This window comes from Populus trichocarpa, chromosome 5 (genome assembly GCF_000002775.5).
Source record: "Populus trichocarpa isolate Nisqually-1 chromosome 5, P.trichocarpa_v4.1, whole genome shotgun sequence".
Classification (NCBI taxonomy): domain Eukaryota; kingdom Viridiplantae; phylum Streptophyta; class Magnoliopsida; order Malpighiales; family Salicaceae; genus Populus; species Populus trichocarpa.
Genome location: NC_037289.2, coordinates 11,382,934 through 11,400,329, shown reverse-complemented (window position 1 = coordinate 11,400,329; position 17,396 = coordinate 11,382,934). Strand labels below are relative to the sequence as shown.

The 17,396-nt window shown below is 32.6% G+C and overlaps 3 protein-coding genes across 4 annotated transcripts; 2 read left to right on the top strand and 1 right to left on the bottom strand.

Moving 5' to 3' along the window:
• Positions 1-704: 704 nt before the first annotated feature.
• Positions 705-2,794, top strand: LOC7476403 (microtubule-associated protein RP/EB family member 1C). The gene is made up of 6 exons (XM_002307249.4): positions 705-949; positions 1,047-1,202; positions 1,275-1,378; positions 1,749-1,956; positions 2,024-2,137; positions 2,249-2,794. The coding sequence occupies exons 1-6, from the start codon at positions 842-844 to the stop codon at positions 2,528-2,530; spliced, it is 972 nt and encodes a 323-aa protein (XP_002307285.2). The 5' UTR covers positions 705-841; the 3' UTR covers positions 2,531-2,794.
• A 736-nt stretch (positions 2,795-3,530) lies between these two features.
• On the top strand, positions 3,531-5,661 carry LOC7476402 (ADP-ribosylation factor 1). 2 transcript variants are annotated; one of them, XM_002307248.4, is made up of 7 exons: positions 3,531-3,680; positions 3,780-3,935; positions 4,193-4,263; positions 4,475-4,594; positions 4,735-4,853; positions 5,102-5,183; positions 5,284-5,661. In XM_002307248.4, the coding sequence occupies exons 2-7, from the start codon at positions 3,788-3,790 to the stop codon at positions 5,287-5,289; spliced, it is 546 nt and encodes a 181-aa protein (XP_002307284.1). In that variant the 5' UTR covers positions 3,531-3,680; positions 3,780-3,787; the 3' UTR covers positions 5,290-5,661. The 2 variants fall into 2 exon arrangements, with proteins under 2 accessions (XP_002307284.1, XP_024456805.1); XM_024601037.2 differs by having other exon boundaries at positions 3,552-3,680; positions 3,750-3,935.
• An 8,112-nt stretch (positions 5,662-13,773) lies between these two features.
• Positions 13,774-15,725, bottom strand: LOC7476401 (cyclin-D3-3). Its single transcript, XM_002306451.4, has 4 exons — positions 15,053-15,725; positions 14,716-14,917; positions 14,442-14,572; positions 13,774-14,350 (listed from the first exon to the last, which is right to left on the bottom strand). Exons 1-4 carry the CDS (start codon positions 15,557-15,559, stop codon positions 14,075-14,077), a joined length of 1,116 nt encoding a protein of 371 aa, XP_002306487.4. The 5' UTR covers positions 15,560-15,725; the 3' UTR covers positions 13,774-14,074.
• Positions 15,726-17,396: the final 1,671 nt, after the last annotated feature.

Here is a 17,396-nt window from a genome sequence, read left to right as displayed (position 1 = left end):
CCTGGATTAGAGGTCGATTTTAGAATTACATATTAATATTAAAATCTTATAATATTAATATTCAATCAAAAGTTAAATTATTAAATATAAGTATAAGATAAGTTATGGTACGTAAAAAAAGATTTAATTGCTAAAAAGTAGATAATCATTGTTTTTTAAAAAACTTTTAGATGTTTAAAAAAACCAAAAAAATCATATTAACTAAGTTTGAGAAATTAAATAGATATTTAGAACTTGCTTTTCTATATTAGAGGTGGATTTTAGACTTGCATATTAATATTACAATCTTATAGTATTAATATTCAATCAAAAATTAAATTATTAAATATAGGTATAAGATAAGTTATGAATAAGTAAAAAAAAAGGTTTAATTGCTAAAAATAGATTAATCAATAATAATGGGTTAAAGTGGTTTGGTGCATGTTCTTCTTGAATACAATCTTGAGTTCGAGTCTTATGAATGAAACACATAATTATTATGAGAGTTTTATATTTTAGTGGGTAAACCCGGCTTGTTCAGAATAGTATGGTCAAGTGGGCTTTCAAATACTAGGATTTAAACAAATTTTGTTTTCATAAAAAAGTGGATTATGAAAAGCCTACAAATATGTGGGCTCATTAGAAGATTCAGGCCCATATAACTGAGCGGCATCTAAAAAAAACATCCCGGTGCAGACATCAACGGTTAGTTCCTGGCATAGGCTTTCAGTATTTTGAATTCCAAAAAGAGTCCGCTCTACTCCCTTTTTAAACTCTCTTTCCTTCTCTCTCCAAAAACACACACTCACACAAACCTCACTCACTCAAAGCGTCAAAAATTGAGAGAGAGAGAGAGAGAGAGATGGCAAGCAACATCGGCATGATGGATTCGGCTTATTTCGTAGGCAGATCTGAGATCCTCTGTTGGATTAACTCCACTCTTCAACTCAATCTCTCCAAAGTCGAAGAAGTAATTAAATCCTTACACGTTGATTCTATTGTTTCTCTCTCTAATTCTTCCCTGATTTACTTTGTTTTTTTTCTTCTTCTTATTCTTCGTTTTGTAGGCATGCTCTGGTGCGGTGCACTGTCAGTTAATGGATTCGGTTCATCCAGGAATGGTGCCGATGCACAAAGTCAATTTCGACGCCAAAAACGAGTACGAAATGATTCAAAACTATAAGGTCCTTCAAGATGTGTTTAACAAGCTGAAGATCACTAAGGTTTGTATTATATATGTATATATTCCAGATCTTGAATGTTTCCTTCGTTTAATTTATTTTATTCTTTTTCAGCATATAGAGGTGAGTAAGCTGGTGAAAGGCAGGCCGCTTGATAACTTGGAGTTTATGCAGTGGATGAAGCGATATTGTGATTCTGTCAACGGAGGACTTGTCAAGTAATTTTTTTCTTCCATTTAATAAGTTTTTATTGTTCTTTGGATGTGGTGCTAGGGTTTAAAAAGCCATTGAATTTACTGAGTTGAGTTCAAGTATTACACCGAGCTCTGCTATGTTGGGTGTAGAAATTGTTTTTTTTTTTAAAATTAAATTTGGAGTAAAATCTCTTTAAAATGGGCAATCCCTTTGCTTTTGGCATGATGGGACTTCGAACGGTTTAAATAAACTTTTGCTCTCACACAGTATGTTGAGATAAACTATTTACAACTGATACAAGGCCTCTATAGCCACCTGTACAACCATCGTAGATAGAGTGTGTCCTATTTTTAAATGCCGGGGTGATTTACTTGTATCTGCTTCTGTGGTTAGTTACAATCCACTGGAAAGGAGAGAAGCTTGCAAGGGAGGGAAAGAAGCAAGCAAGAAATGTCCACAGTCTCAAGCTTCAAGCAAGGGATCCACAGCTGCTCCCAAAGTTCAGTCCTCTCACAATGCTCGAAGGAATGATGTGTCCTCTTCAAATCAATCTGTGAAGGCTTCTAAACCTTCTTGTCCAGTGCCTGCATATGATGAACAGGTACATATTATTTGAAGGATGGAACTTTGATAACATTTAGAATCTAATAATACAAATTGATATGCAGATCACCGAGTTGAAGTTGTCAGTGGATAGCCTTGAGAAGGAGAGGGACTTCTACTTTGCAAAGCTGAGAGATATTGAGATTTTGTGTCAGAGCCCTGGGATTGAAAACCTACCAGTACTGTTTCTGTTCTAAAAATACCCATGGAGGCATTTCTATCAGATTGTTTAGCTTAGTAACTAACTATTCTCCCAAGTTCTAAATCGTCATGTCGTGTTTTTTCCACAGGTTGTTGCAGCGATGAAGAGAATCCTTTATTCTACTGACGATGATGCATCAGTATTGGCAGAAGCTCAAGCCATGGTGTCACTTCACCAGAAGGAAGCAGAGTACTTGAGTCCCATTGCTGAGGTATCAACAGAGGAAAAGGAGAATTCCGATCCTCAAAAGAGAAAGAACATTGTCAATCTTGGTGTTGATGCTGTAGGCATCTCAACATTGTCACCGAGGCAAAGGCTTTCTGATGCTACAGATGTCCGTTGTAGTGGGTCACCCCTCATGACATACTGATTTTTGACTCTGTATTCTTAAAATTCATCTTCTGCCATAATGTTTCCATCTTCAAACGTATGTAGCTACAGTCCTAAATCTACTGCATTTTCAGTCCTTTTAGCTTACCTACAGTCCTGATGTTATACATGTAGATGTACGTGTATAGCTCAGGAAGTAATAGCAAACAATCGATTTCAACAGCTTATACTTGTTTTGAGAGTATGAGTTTTGCTTGTGCTGTGACTTGAAAGAAATAGCTATCATATTTTCCTTTCCCCTTTCTGTCTTGTGTTCTTTTCCAACATTTGGGTTGCCTTTTGTTCTCTTTGTTACTTGCTCGTAATTTCTGATTGGTCCAAGCAAATGGTAGACAATGGACAAATAAAAATTTGCAGCAGATTTTTTACCTTAAAAATCGACAAATCAAGTCTCCAACCTCTTCTCGAACCATTAAAATGCAGAATTCCAGTCTCTATCCTATGAAATAAACAATAACATTCGTGCAAGTTCTTTGATCAAGAAACAGCTGCTTGGAAATGGAAAAACATAAGTGTGTCTGAAGCCCTTAATAGACTTTCTTTAATTCGAGACCCCTGTAGGAGAACGAACACCCAACATGTATTTACCATTCTGCATTGAGATATAGCGTGCTGGCATTAGTGTACAAATCAACCTGAACAAGAATTTGAGCTGCTCACAGCCCATCCAACATGACCAAAAGGCACATTTTATATTGCAGAATACTTAGAGCTCGTTTGAGAATATAGCAACGATTATTTTTTAAAATGTTTTTTGTTTGGAAATATATCAAAATAATATAATACTATAAGGAATCATCATAGATGAGATAGAAGCACGATTGTGGTCTAGCTATTCTCGTGCGTAGGACCAATTTATATACGTTTTCCTACTCAACTTGGAAACTGAATCACAGCCATTCCATCCCACTAAGCCCACAGCTTCAAATCAATGTCAAATATCTGATATGAGAGAATATAGCTAGCCACTACCGAAAGCAAAACAAAGCTAGATCCCTTTATTCTTCTATTTCCTTTAAAGAATCCTATTCTCTTCCACTTTTTACCGAGATCATGTCTCTTGTTACATATATAATTTGCAGGCAACTCTCATTTGCATCAGTTCTCTTTCCTCCAAGTTGTAATTCAAGGTAAAGCAAATCCAACTCTTCATTTTCTTTTCCAGTCTGAACTTTTTGTTCTATTTTCATTTGTGCAAGTTGGTCTTCGTCCAAATTGTTTTGAACTAGGTGAAGCAATGGGAATGGCAATATCTAGACTCGTGAAGCTACTCTTTGCAAGGAAAGAAATGAGGATCCTGATGGTGGGTCTAGATGCTGCAGGGAAAACAACTATCCTCTACAAGTTGAAGCTTGGAGAGATTGTTACTACCATACCTACAATAGGTAATCGATAATCCACTAATACGACAAGTTATTCTATCATTTCTAGCAATCAGACTAACATTAGACTAACAGAATTTCGATTCCTGCCTTTTCAGTTGAATTTGATTTTCGATTTAATGGATTTAATCAATAAACAAACATCTTTCTTGCAAAATATTGTTCTTCATCATTTCAATGGATGATGAAGAACATAACCAGAGAACGAAAATTTTAACAGGAAATCTAACTTGTTTTATTGACTGGTTTTTGATGACCAGGGTTCAACGTGGAAACTGTTGAATACAAAAACGTTAGTTTCACTGTCTGGGATGTTGGAGGACAGGATAAGGTACAAAATTCTTGTGTAGATATATGCAATTGCAGGCACTTGGTAAAGAACTTGCCAACCATATCTGCACATTTGCATGTGATCCAATGTTTTTTTTTCTTCTTCTTCTTCTTCAATTGGAAGAGTTTATTATTCAGAGGTATACATCTACTTACATGGAAAACATCTTCTTCCCTTTTTCTCTCCTTTTTCCTAACCCTTGATCATGTAGATTCGACCATTATGGAGACACTACTTCCAGAACACCCAGGGCCTTATATTTGTGGTGGATAGCAATGACAGAGAAAGGGTTACAGAAGCCAGAGATGAGCTTCATCGAATGCTGAGCGAGGTGCGTTGTATCGTCCAAACAATTTGAAGCAATAGCTTTTCAGTTTGACTTCTAGATATTTAAGAAAATCCTGTACAAGAGAAGTCATTGAGGCCAGAAACTCAAAATAAACTGCACTCAATTTCATGTTATTATTGCAGGATGAACTGCGTGATGCGACACTGCTTATTTTTGCCAATAAGCAAGACCTTCCAAATGCTATGAGTGTCTCAGAAATCACTGATAAGCTTGGTTTGCACTCTTTGCGCCAGCGTCGTTGGTAAATACTTTACATTAATCTAATCCATTCATCTGACAAAGCTTCAAGTCATGTCATGCTTTACAGCCTTGAGTTTAAGGTCCAAACCCTGACTAATGAATCATAATATATCAATCATTTGCTGATATGATCACGAGAAACTACATTCAGTGAAACTGATCTAGGAACCAGAAACATATGGTACCTAGTTTATCAGATTGAGCTATCAATTTCTTTTGACTAGCGGCACTTGGGAATTGGCTTGTTAGGTACATTCAGGCTGCTTGCGCCACCTCTGGCCAAGGACTATACGAAGGTCTTGACTGGCTGTCAAGCAATATCTCTAGCAAGGCAAGTTCATCAAAGCTCCATTAATCCATTCACTAGTTAACCCGTGACCTCATTATTTTTACAGAAACAAGCCTCCAATAATGTTCATATTTCCTTACAGGCATGATCAAATAAGCATGGAAGTTGCTTTCCATGACGTAGCCGGTCGCTATTGCTATCCACAAAGCTAGCTAGCTAGCTAAGTAAAGGAGTTTATTCTTCACAAAAGATGCATGTAATCAGAATTTCACGTGGTGATGTGATTCTAAACAACTAGTATTACAGCTTTTGGTATAACTTGTGTTACAGAAAATTGAGTGCTGGTGTTTTAGCTTATGTGATCGGACGTCATCAGTCCGATCTCTTACAGGAGCTGTCCGGGATAACTAACTTGTAAAATGCACATGTTTATCATAAAAGGTCACCTTAATCTCTGTTTTGAGAATTTTCTCGCACATAAAAATTCCCTGATGTTATACAAAACAATACATTATGCTTGCCAGCTCTTTCGGATGAGAAGTGCTTTCACTTTTTATCCTATATTTTCGATCGTGTTAACTAAATGCTCATTGAAACAAGAGATAAACGAGCAGGCTGAATGCTCTTGTTAATTTGGGATGCATTGATGCTGTTGGAAAAATTAGAGGTAATCAGAATTACCTTCGAGTTTGCGGAAAGATTCTCCAATCCCCGAAATCAACCTCCTTGTTAACGCAATTCAGTGTAATATTACAATGAAGAAACAATAGATTCATAGCCAGTGACGGAGCAAAAAAAAAATAAATGAGGGGGTAAAATACTAATAAATACTTGATATTATATACTATATAGACATATGTTATATATACAGAAATCAATTTGAAATGCATATACTAACTCATGTCAAGCAAAATTAATTTAAGAATATTTTTAAAATGAAAAAACTTACATTATAATTATTTTTTTCGAGTTTTTATATTTTAAAACTACTTCATAATGACTTCATTCTTAATTTCATTAAAGATATTCTTTCTCAATATATACAATTAAACTTTTATTCATCTATTTCTAAATCTTTCAAGGAGTAGTGAAATTATTGACAACAATTCTTTGTTGACTTGTTGTTTTATACAAGTGGGTTAAATATAAATATTAATATATATTTTTAAATTTTTTTATTGTGTCCCTAATTTTTTGAGTTGTTCAGTACTTCATTTTTAATCACTAATAAGTTGATCACCATCATTTTTCATATAAAATTCATAAGAAAATACATATTACTTCATCAAAACTCATTTCAATTCATATTCATATCCATATAATATTATCCATACACATATTAATTTAAAAAATCTATAAATTATCATAAACTCTAATATTTTTAATAACTAATTATTAAGGAATAAGACAAAAATTAAACAATGAAATAAATAGAAAAAAATGAAGAAACTCACCTAAAATATAAGCATAAAGCATAAAAGGTTACTTACTTAACTAATTAATAGTTTAGGACTTGAAGAGCAATTTTATAGAAGGAAGAGAGGTAGAAACAATAATTAAAAAAAAAAAAGCTTGGATCAAGTAGTAGTTAATAAAGAAAATTAAATTTATTAAGTTATTACATTGAAATTCTAATATATAAAATATTTTGAAAAAAAAAGGATTAAGGGGGCAATTGCCCCATATCCATTGTGGCTCCGCCACTGTCCATAGTTTAGATGTTTAACTAGTGTATCTCCAGCGCTTTTGCTGTGGGTTGGAACTAAGTTTTTTTGAAACCTAAAAAATTAATATATGGAGTGTCATAAACATTTTTGCTTATTTTATTACATGCTAAAAAATATAAAAACATATTTATAGTCGTCTCAATGTCATATAATAAAAATTAACATTAAAATATTAAATAATAAAATAAAAAAAAAGCTAAAAAAATAGGTCATTAAGAGTCTAATACCAAAAAGTCCAGACACATGGGCTCGAGGCAGGCACACATTCTTGGGTTTGTATATTTTTTGTGGTTTTGATAAGGGGCAGATGATCTTTATTAAAAAAAAACATTGCATTCCCCCAATCTTGAACCTGCAACCTCAACATTATATAACGTGTTAATCATTAAGCTATGACATGAAATTGTTCACCAAACAATTAAAAACATATATCAACCTGCTTCAATATTCATATGAGCAATTAAATCGACCCAATGTCTTTTACTTGTATTTATAGCTTATAATATAACAAAAAAATGTTTTCCGAGTAAAGTGTAAGGTTTTGCATTATTCTTCCTTATTGATATGTTTAGGAGTTACATCCTCCTGAACTAGGTTTTGGATAATTAATTTTTTTTTCACTTTTTCTAGGTCTAGGAGATATTGATGGTTTGTAGCTAAATTATCACCTTCATCACTAAGTTTGGGTGATTTATATTATAGTTAATGATTATGTTTCTTGGTGTCTACAAGTCTTTTAGGCCTAAATGTTTTGGCCTGTTATTAGGAGTTAAGCTATGTCTCTCAATCTCTTTTAGAAAAAATAGTATGACAGGTAGGACACATGTATACCTCATATGAAAGTATTTCCTAAACTTCTAGTGCTTATTTCTTGATCTTGTCATTCTCGATATATCTTTTTTTAGTAGTAGCAATCATGATTAATTATGACCTCTGTCACGGTCGATTAGACCTTATTTAATATAGTTTCCTTCAATAAGGGGTCTTATAACTTAGGATGGTTGCTACTATTGTCATCATGAGGAAAGAGGTGATATGTATCTTTATCTTTTTTTTCAAGAAATGAATATAACTACCCTGAAGCGCCTTCTAAATCTTATTAATAAAGACAACACTGTTATTAGTTTCATGTATTAATAAGATATGCAACTTGTAATACTTCTTCACTTTGATGTGTTTGGTAATGAGGATAATTTTATTATTAAGGAGCTTAATTTAATCTCCACACATTAGTTGGTCAATATTTTTTTTATTTTTTATGTCAAAAAAGTATTCTTTACCCCTATCAACCACTTTGGTAGCCTTTGTTTCATTATCATGTGACTTACTAGCATATTTAGGTTTTTTTTTTTAATATAACAATCCCAAACAATCCTCCATCTTTAAGTTCTATAACCAAAATTATCTATCATTAATCTTCTCGAACTTCTCATCATGAAATAACTAAAGCTATTGATTGAATTGGGTGACAACATAGAGAATTAGTGGAAAGGAATTTTAGTTAATGAAGAACCAAAACAACTTTAGCTTCATGAAAAGATTAACAGCACCATCATCATATTAATAAGTTTTACTATTGTTTCATAATTCTATATATACATGGATTTACAATTTGTATAAAAACTAATTAATTATGTTAATTGATGATTTTTATTTGGTTTCTTCTTCCATTTATAAGTTTTGAAGATATATGATTAAAGAAGGCTTTGTTAAGTCCAAGCTTATGTTGGTATTAAAATAAAACCCCACATGATGAAAAGTTATTTCATTGAAGGAATAAACTAATGTAAAATGCATCACATGCATAGGATTTGTCTATGTAAAACAATTGAGATAATAGTCAAATTCTCATAAATTTGCAATGATACTTAGTGATAAATATTTGAACTTCATCTAATTATAACATAATGCATGCATGTTATGTTTACTCAGGAACTATAGTCCTAGTTGCACCAAAGAGATCTGAATTCAGACCAATATCATAAAATTATTTAGCTTAGATCACTATGATTAGATTAGGTATCGTCTGAGCAGGCTTGGCAAAACCCTTGTATAGCTTCTTTGATTTCTCGATAAAAATAAATATGACCAACAGTGGTTTGAATGTATATAGAAGGAATTGTTTTTTTTTCTATACTTCTTACTATTAGATAGTGTCCATAAATCTCATGATAGGTACCTAAAAATCCAAAGTGACCTTCGATGGGAGCTTCTCTTGAAACAATAAGGCCTTGATGATCTAGTTGTCACCGAAGCCATAAAGGGCTTATATTCCTACTAATGTAACTCCCATTGAAGGTCACTTTGCAGGTACACTCTAGAATTACCCTCATCCAACCTAATGATGTGTTTACTTCTCTCTCATATTATTTTTTTCATTTTTTATACCATAACTCTTTGGTTTAATTTGGCCTAACCTATATGAAACATGGTTACCACAATTATTAGCCCTCTTGTTTCTAGTCTACTGTCATAATAATTTTATGATTGATTTTTTATGAAAATAATTTATTGATTAAATGAAAAGAAATCTTATTTAGGGCTGCTTAAATATCATGATTAATATTTATGTTAAAAAGATTGGAGATGCAAGTATTAAAATTAATAATGTAAACTTAATTGAAATGTAAAAATATGTCATGAAATAATGTAATAGATGTTATCTTGTTTATATTTATTTTATAATTATAAATTACATTTGAGACTTAAAAATTAAGTCGTCAAACTAATAATTATTATAATTATAAAAGGGCTGATGAGTATCTTTATAATTTTTTTCTAAAATTAAATGAACTTATTAGTTATCACTCAATTGTTGACAACTATAATTATTAACTCTATACAAACTGTTTATAATAGATTAGGAGCTAATAATATAAATCCTTATACAATTTATATCTCTATTAGCACTTTATTAAGCTATTTAGTAGTTCTTTTTTACTATCATTTTGTTTCAGAGAAATTAAAAATCGATGTCTTTTTATGGATCGTCATTTCAAGCAATGCTCTCATTTGACTTCTTATGTCAGGATTTGAATTATATAATAAATATTTCTTTTCAGATGGTTTACGAGTTATCGTTCAATTGATTAGTTATAAAATACTATTAATTTTCTTTGTATTATCCATATTTCTATATGCATTGAAAGAAATTTTCATGTTTCCTTTTTCTTTATAAAGAAGAAGGTGATATTAGTTTTTTTGTTGGAAGTTATATGATTCCTAATTAACTTGTAATTTCTACCAGTGAAATTTGCTACAAGTTCTTATTCATAATAGTACTTGATTTTTTTATTAATCAAGAGAACTTTTATTTTCGTGGTCGATTTTATTTATCAAGCCGATAATGTTTTTTAACTGTTTTAAATAATTATGATTTTTAATTTTTTTATTCAATACAGTTCATAACTTTCTTTGTTGATTTGAACTTTTCCTAGAAAAATTTATTATTAAAGATCAATTTTAACTTTCTTTTCCATGTTTGATAGTGAAATATTGTTACTACTTGGTACGATGCATGGATATTTATTGTTTTATATAAACATTATAATGCCCAGGGTTTATTATTTTTTTGACCACAAATTGCAAGGACATATTACATATAAATTATTTCAATTTTTTAAAATAGGCCTGTAGCCCAGCCCAGCTTACGGCCTGTCTAGGCTGTGAATAAAACAAAAGAGTAAAAATAAGAGTGGAAGGGTTATGGTTTTTTTTTTTTGTAGTTGATCTGTGATTACCATCTTCATGATGTCTTCCTAGGTTAACTCTTTTCCACCAACACTAGAAGATCCAACAAGAACCCTAAAAGGATCTATGTAATCGATCAATGTTAGAGTTTTTAAGGTTTTTATATTAAAATGGATGGTCAGAGTATTAACTTAAAGCATAATTACAATTGCAAAAGCCATCATGAAGATTGGCCATGGCAGCTCTCTCCGACCCAATCACCCTCCTGATAAATATGATCAAGGTCCTGGTATACTGTAAACCTGCCCCTACCAGACTCACAGACCAGAAAGAAACCCAGGTTTCTTATGCTTTCAGGTTCAAAGATAATCTAAAACTGAACGACTACTTAAGATGTCCAAAACCAAAACAATCATACTCCAGTCTCGTAGACTGACATCTGAGTGATTGATTCATATAAAGTATTTATGATATGCAACTAGCAGTATGATATTTCCCAGGAAACACCTTCAAATGATCAAAGATTTAATTTCAGGTATGCGTATAGGTGAGTCGCTTTATTTCCAATTCGATGATCTCTTGCTGGAATCTGACAGGTTAAATGCTTTGAAACCTTGGTTGGTGAGGTCATTTGTTGGCAGGATTTCAAGTGTATTTCAAGATCCAGTTTCTTGTTGGGTGATCAATGAACTGCTTAAAGTTGACAGGCAATGCTCATAAATAGACTTGTGTTCCCACGAGTAAATGCAACAACAAGACGATGTCTATGCTGTGTACAGGAGCAGGACCGCTTTTTCAGTTTGAGAATTGAGATTCTAAATGTAAATCAATGTTGCTCGAAATTATGTGCTGCGCCACTTAATTCAAACCAAATTACTGTGTCCAGTGGAAACTCATGCATTTTGGCTGTACATCATGGACCTCATACATCTTCTTAATCATGGATGTTTCGTCTATTTCTTAATAAGAGCTGTAATGTTGGTTCGTACATCATTCCCACCTCTTATCTGCCCATGTGAAACCCCTTTCTGTACCCTTTTTCTTTTCTTTTTCTAACTCACAGCTCTGAATTTACATTCTAGCACAGCTGGTGAGGCCTTGAATCCAGTGGGGTCCTGCCTGAGATGCCCCATTCCTACATCCTGATTAGACCTCTCGAGACTTTGAGCTCACAAAACGTGAGCCACTTACGGGTAATCAAAAAAATATACTTGTGTTTTTCGTAAGCAATACCGCCTTCATCCGCGGGACATGCAAATATAATCTCTGATTTACCCGTGTTATTTATCTTGGACTAGTGCACTGCTGAGAAGAGTCAGAAGACTGTAGCAGATTGATTTTTCCCTTTTTTGCACGTAACCTCTTGACAAGAGAGGAATATGTACGGACTAGTAATCAATGTGGCTTTTAACCAGCTGCGTTTTCAAAGTGCTTATTTCTTTCCTCGTTATAGAACTCCTCCTTTTCCAAGCTTGGCGTATCAATTTGAAGCAAGTGAAGACGAAGGAGTTATGGAGGAGAGGGCAGCATCTTTCAGCATCCATCATGTTTTTGTTCTTTGCTCGTGCATTCTTGAAAAGATGTCTTGCCTCAGTTCATGCAAAAAGATTGCACTAGCTTATTCTCCTTGCCAAACACGCAGAATCATCAAATGGCTGGCTATTGGGTTGTCACAATCATCATATAGGTTTTACTCGATGTTAGCAACTTTTGCTTTAAAGGATTATCGCTTGGTGGCTCCCAACAGGGCAAAATCCATGGAACTGTCTTTTTATACAGTAGACGATGCGATGCTTGTTGAACTTCAAAGCAGTAAATTGGTCGACCAGATTTCTGAAATCTAATTCACAAGGCTGATAAGCTGACATATATGCCTATGAGTAGAATTGGGATTTGGTAATTCTGGTTGTTGCCTGAGGAATTTGATGTTCTCCTTTGATAATTTTAAGATCATGTTGGTAGTTAGCAAAATTATATTTTAATCTCCTTTGGATGAGTTTTGCAGGAGATAAAATGTAAATTTACATTAATGGCTAGTTTTGTTTTTTTATTAAAATTTTAAAAAAATGTTCTTCGAATTAAATTTTTTAAAGGGTTAATATCAAAAATAAATTTTACAATATATAAAAAATTAATAAAAAAACACTTTAAAAACCTTTTAATAAAAGATATTTCCAATTTTCAACATGCTTTTTATCAAAATTTTAAAAAAAAATTAAATTAGTTTTTTCCTGTTTTTAAATTATTTTAATATGATAATATTAAAAATAAAATTTAAAAAAAATATAAAAACATTATTTTTTATACATTTTCAAACAAAATAAATAAACTTAAAAAACAACCACTATTCCAAATCCATCCTAAAACACAGGCTGCCACAAGAGCAGCAACCCTCACAGCTGCTGCCATTGCCGTCATTACCACTGATGCTGCTACCTACTATCATACCACTGTCTCACAGTTTCACTAACAAAAGAATAAACCCGTAGAGCATTAAATAGTTTGACTTGTATTTAACATCATGACAATTATGCAACATTTTACTCTCATTTTGTTAATTTCCATGAAATACAGGTTAACCTTGTTAAGGTGAAACAGCTAGTGCAGTAAGCAATTCATACATTTAGTTCTTCTTCATACATTTAGTTCTTCTCCAGAACTGCCTAAAAACTAATATCTGACTGCCAATGACAATCTTAGATTAAGATGGCTGTCTTCAAGAGTTGGGTATGTGAAATCCATGAAACCACTATTCTGCATAGTTTAAACCAACTGAGAAACACTTTATACAGCACTCCTCAAAGTACCAAAATTCAGCTGATGAACACAGCTTGATGGTAAGCCGGATGCCCAGCAAAATGAAGGATCAACTTTGGTTAAATCACTATGGCACCCATCAAGATTTTTTGGTAAAAAACACCAAATACTTTACACAACATGACATGCAAGGATGTCAAGCTGCAAGGACAAAGTTTAGGACCTTCCGTTCATGGAGACAACAGTCCTTCTCGTTGATCTTGTGCCATAACAGAGAAACAAAAACACTAGAAGAACAGTTGTAAAGGTAATGTGCTAGAATATCACTTAAACAGATATAGAGAGATTGGTCTTGTTTTATGAACAACCTAACAAGAACTGTCTTCCATTGAAAATCTCACGCCAATCTCTTTCTATGGTTCAACTTCTACAAAAACTAATGTGATTGAAGTGAACAATAACAGGATAATCTTGGGTTTATTCTAGTGAATCATATAACATTTAATAGAGCAACGGTTGAAATACAGACATCCTGTTCATACCTATTGGAAAAACACCACAATCTCTTCATTCCTCTCTCGAACAAAGAGAGAGCAGAGCAGATACCTCATTTCTCATCCAAGAATGGGTCAGTTTCAAAGATTTGGCCGGAAATGTCTAATTCATGCAACATAAAACGTCTGTACCTCTTACACATACAACAACTAATACGCAAAACAGGAAGATTATGATAGCTCGAGGCATTAAGACAGGGAAAGACTAATGAGGACTGCTAAGCACATCCACGCACATACGATTTAGTGAAGGCAATCGCATCTGCTGAACATGGGATCTGCTTCTTTTGAATTGAGGCACTGATGATGATGATGAGATTGATGATGCCACAGCCCACGAATCATTTGAGCTGTCAGAGCTGAAAGTTGCATCAATGACACCATTTGGGCTGCTGGGTGTGGACAGGTACTTGCGCTTGTGGCGTTGGTTTTGGCTGCCTTGTTGCTCTAAAATGAGCTTGTAACACTCATTCACTTCATCCTGTTAAAATGTAGAAGTTCAAAATTCCTTCACAAAGCAGTAGATTTAGGATCACAATGAAACAGAGGAACCGCGTTAACGGCAAACAAACCTCATTGGTTTTTAGCACAGCCATGAGCTGAGTTTGGTATTGCAGTTGATTACGTGGCTCAACCTCCTTGATAACATGCAACATTGTCGCAGTAGCTAATATAGAAGGAAGATAACTCATGAACCTTGAATCTGAAATAAAAATCCAAACGTTGGAAATCATGAATTTGAAAGAAACTGAAAAATTAGTTAAAACTCAAGTCCGATGCATTAAATGTTTAATACTAGTGAGTCCACTGATAAGCAAAGAAACAATAGACTTTTTAATTGCTTACCAGAAATGACAGAAAGAAGCAAACGCTCACACCTCCATAAAAACTCCCAATGCATGTGGGTCTTTAATCCAAGTCTCCTTATAATGTGATCAAAGAAAGAAATTGAGGTTACAGGATTCATCCTCCAATGAAGAGTTGACAGCACCCACAGCTCCATTCTCTTTATGGTCTTGGCTTCAAAAACGTACTTTGCATCCTCCACCTGAAAAAGCAAAGAAAAACACAAAACCCCATAATTAATAACTCGAGAAAACACAAAATTAAAGATTGATAATTGGTTCAATAGACACAATGAGGACATTTTGACAAACACCCAGATTGCAAATTTTGCACATACTTGCAAGTCTAAAAGAAGTGGCACTTGGGTTTCCTCCACTTTAGCAGCCAGAGACAAACAAGCCACAGCAGCAAGTTGACCCATCCATGGCTTATCTCTTCGAAACCTTGAACTTGAAATGAACCTATCAAAGTAGTTCACAGCAAGAACACCAGTCAAAGCACTGAACCCATAATGTGCCTTTACCCTCAAAAACCACTCAACTGCCTCTCTACGAACCACCATTAAAGATCCATCTCTAGATCCTACACTATCAAAAACAAAATGGGTCTCTTTCTCTTTGGAGATTAAAGACAGTAACTCGTTATCTTCCCAAAACAAGTCTTGCTCAAGCAAAACAGAAGATAAATTTTGCTCCTTTTTCACATTTTGTTCATAAACCTGGCTAGTTTCATCATCCAAACTACAAGAATAATCCTCTCCAAATCCATCCTCTTCACAATAAAGCCCGTCAAGAGCCAATGCTGGGCTTTGATTATGAGTCTCTTGTTGTTGAAAGAAAGACATCTTCTTCAGAGAAGAAGAGATTTAATCCTCTTCTCATTATAGAACACCATCAAAAATGAAAAAGGGAGATAAAAATCTCTCAAGCTTCTCTTTGCATATATTGCATATCTTTCTCTCTCTATGAGGCCCTACTGTAATGGAGAGAGACAAATAGAGTAAGCGAGTGAAGGGGTTTTATCTGAGAACTCTTCACGCCTGTCTTTTTTTTGCCCTTTTCTTTTCTTTTCTTTTCTTTTCTTTTTCTCACTGCGCTTTCCGTTATTACCTTGCTATTATTTTCTTGTATTTTCGTTAAATTTATTTATTTGAAAAAAAACATAATATTTTAGCAAATAGTATTATACAAGTAAAAATTTATTATCATTTAGATTTTTTATTAATCAAATTAATATTAAAAAATAAAATAAAAAAATAAAAATTAATTAAAAAAACTGAGTTAGTTAATATAACTTGAAAAACTCATAATTCGTGTCATGAAAATAAAATAACTCAATAAAAAATAAATTTAATATTAAATGATGAAATTAAAAAAAATACTAAATAAAAAAATATCAAATGATAAAAAAATAAAAACATTATTATAATAAATAATATTTTGTGTGGAGAAATACACTAAAAATCACTTCTTTTTTAGTTTTTTTTTATAATTGTTAATATATTTTGAAAGAATAATTAAACAACAAAGGTTGTAAAATGAAAAAAATAATTATTCATAACTTGTTTTTAGAATTAAATCCTAAATCCTTGATAGATTTTTTTTTTCCCTTTCGTATGGATAGTTAATGGAAAGGGGGTTATTTTTTATTTTTAACATATATTTTAAAAATATTGATAAAATAACACAGTTTATATATATCATAATTAAAAAACATGATTTTTATAATTTGTTGATATTTAGAATAATAATATACTTTAAAAATATTAAATATACAAAAAAGTAGAGAAATAAAAAATATAATAAATATACTGAAACTTGAATTATAATATTATCAATACCATCATTTTTTTTTATTTTTGATAAAATAAATCCAACAATGATAATAAAAGTTACAATTTATAAATCAAGGGGATAGGAAAAACTAACCGCCACTCGAAGTCGAAGGGCGTCACCGATATTTCCCGAGAAAAATAAAAATAAAAATCTAAAAACTAAAAGAGATAACCTGCGAGTAAGCATATGATGACCATACCAAAACCGATTTCTAACGTCGCCTTTCAAGAAAACGCGTGCTTTACAAGTTCTCACAGATCCGTGTATGTGCTTGACACGCGCAGATGTAAGTGTGGTTCTGGAAAGCGTCAAAAGCGTTGACCGTATTCGAACGGAGACTGTCAGAATCTGTAACGGTAGACTGTGCACGCGCCGAGGTTGCTTTTATGAGTTTTTGGTAAGGTTGTAAAGGTGGTTTTTAAAATGTTTTTTTGTTTAAAAATATATTAAAATAATATATTTTTAGTTTTTAATAATGTATTTTTATATTAATATATTAAAACGATTTAATAATATAAAAAATTAATCTTAAATAAAATAAAATCTTAAATTTTTATGATACACAGCTTGAAATTCTAAACGAATTCGATTGAAAAGAGCACTGTAATAAAACTTGTCTCTCGATCCACTCTCCTGCTGTTTTCCGTTAGTTTAATGGCATTTTTAAGTCCCTATACTTTAAGTTATTTTTCTCATGTAAAAATGTCAGATATATATATATAAAAAAGGATAATCGTCATCCTATGTTGTCTGAATCATGTAAATCTTTATCACTAAAAGAAATTAAAAATATTAAAGGAGGAGAAAACTAATACAAGAACCATATTTTTTAAAATCCGGCCCGGT

Excerpts from the sequence above, each read along its gene's own strand:
- LOC7476403 (XM_002307249.4), top strand. The coding sequence starts at position 842 with ATGGCAAGCAACATCGGCATGATGGATTCGGCTTATTTCGTAGGCAGA. Across the intron at positions 1,379-1,748 it reads GTCAACGGAGGACTTGTCAA|TTACAATCCACTGGAAAGGA; the intron begins GTAATTTTTTTC and ends TTCTGTGGTTAG. Across the intron at positions 1,957-2,023 it reads TGCCTGCATATGATGAACAG|ATCACCGAGTTGAAGTTGTC; the intron begins GTACATATTATT and ends ATTGATATGCAG.
- LOC7476402 (XM_002307248.4), top strand. The coding sequence starts at position 3,788 with ATGGGAATGGCAATATCTAGACTCGTGAAGCTACTCTTTGCAAGGAAA. Across the intron at positions 4,595-4,734 it reads TTCATCGAATGCTGAGCGAG|GATGAACTGCGTGATGCGAC; the intron begins GTGCGTTGTATC and ends TTATTATTGCAG. Across the intron at positions 4,854-5,101 it reads TCTTTGCGCCAGCGTCGTTG|GTACATTCAGGCTGCTTGCG; the intron begins GTAAATACTTTA and ends TTGGCTTGTTAG.
- LOC7476401 (XM_002306451.4), bottom strand. The coding sequence starts at position 15,559 with ATGTCTTTCTTTCAACAACAAGAGACTCATAATCAAAGCCCAGCATTG. Across the intron at positions 14,918-15,052 it reads CACTTCTTTTAGACTTGCAA|GTGGAGGATGCAAAGTACGT; the intron begins GTATGTGCAAAA and ends TTGCTTTTTCAG. Across the intron at positions 14,573-14,715 it reads GCTTCTTTCTGTCATTTCTG|ATTCAAGGTTCATGAGTTAT; the intron begins GTAAGCAATTAA and ends TTTTTATTTCAG.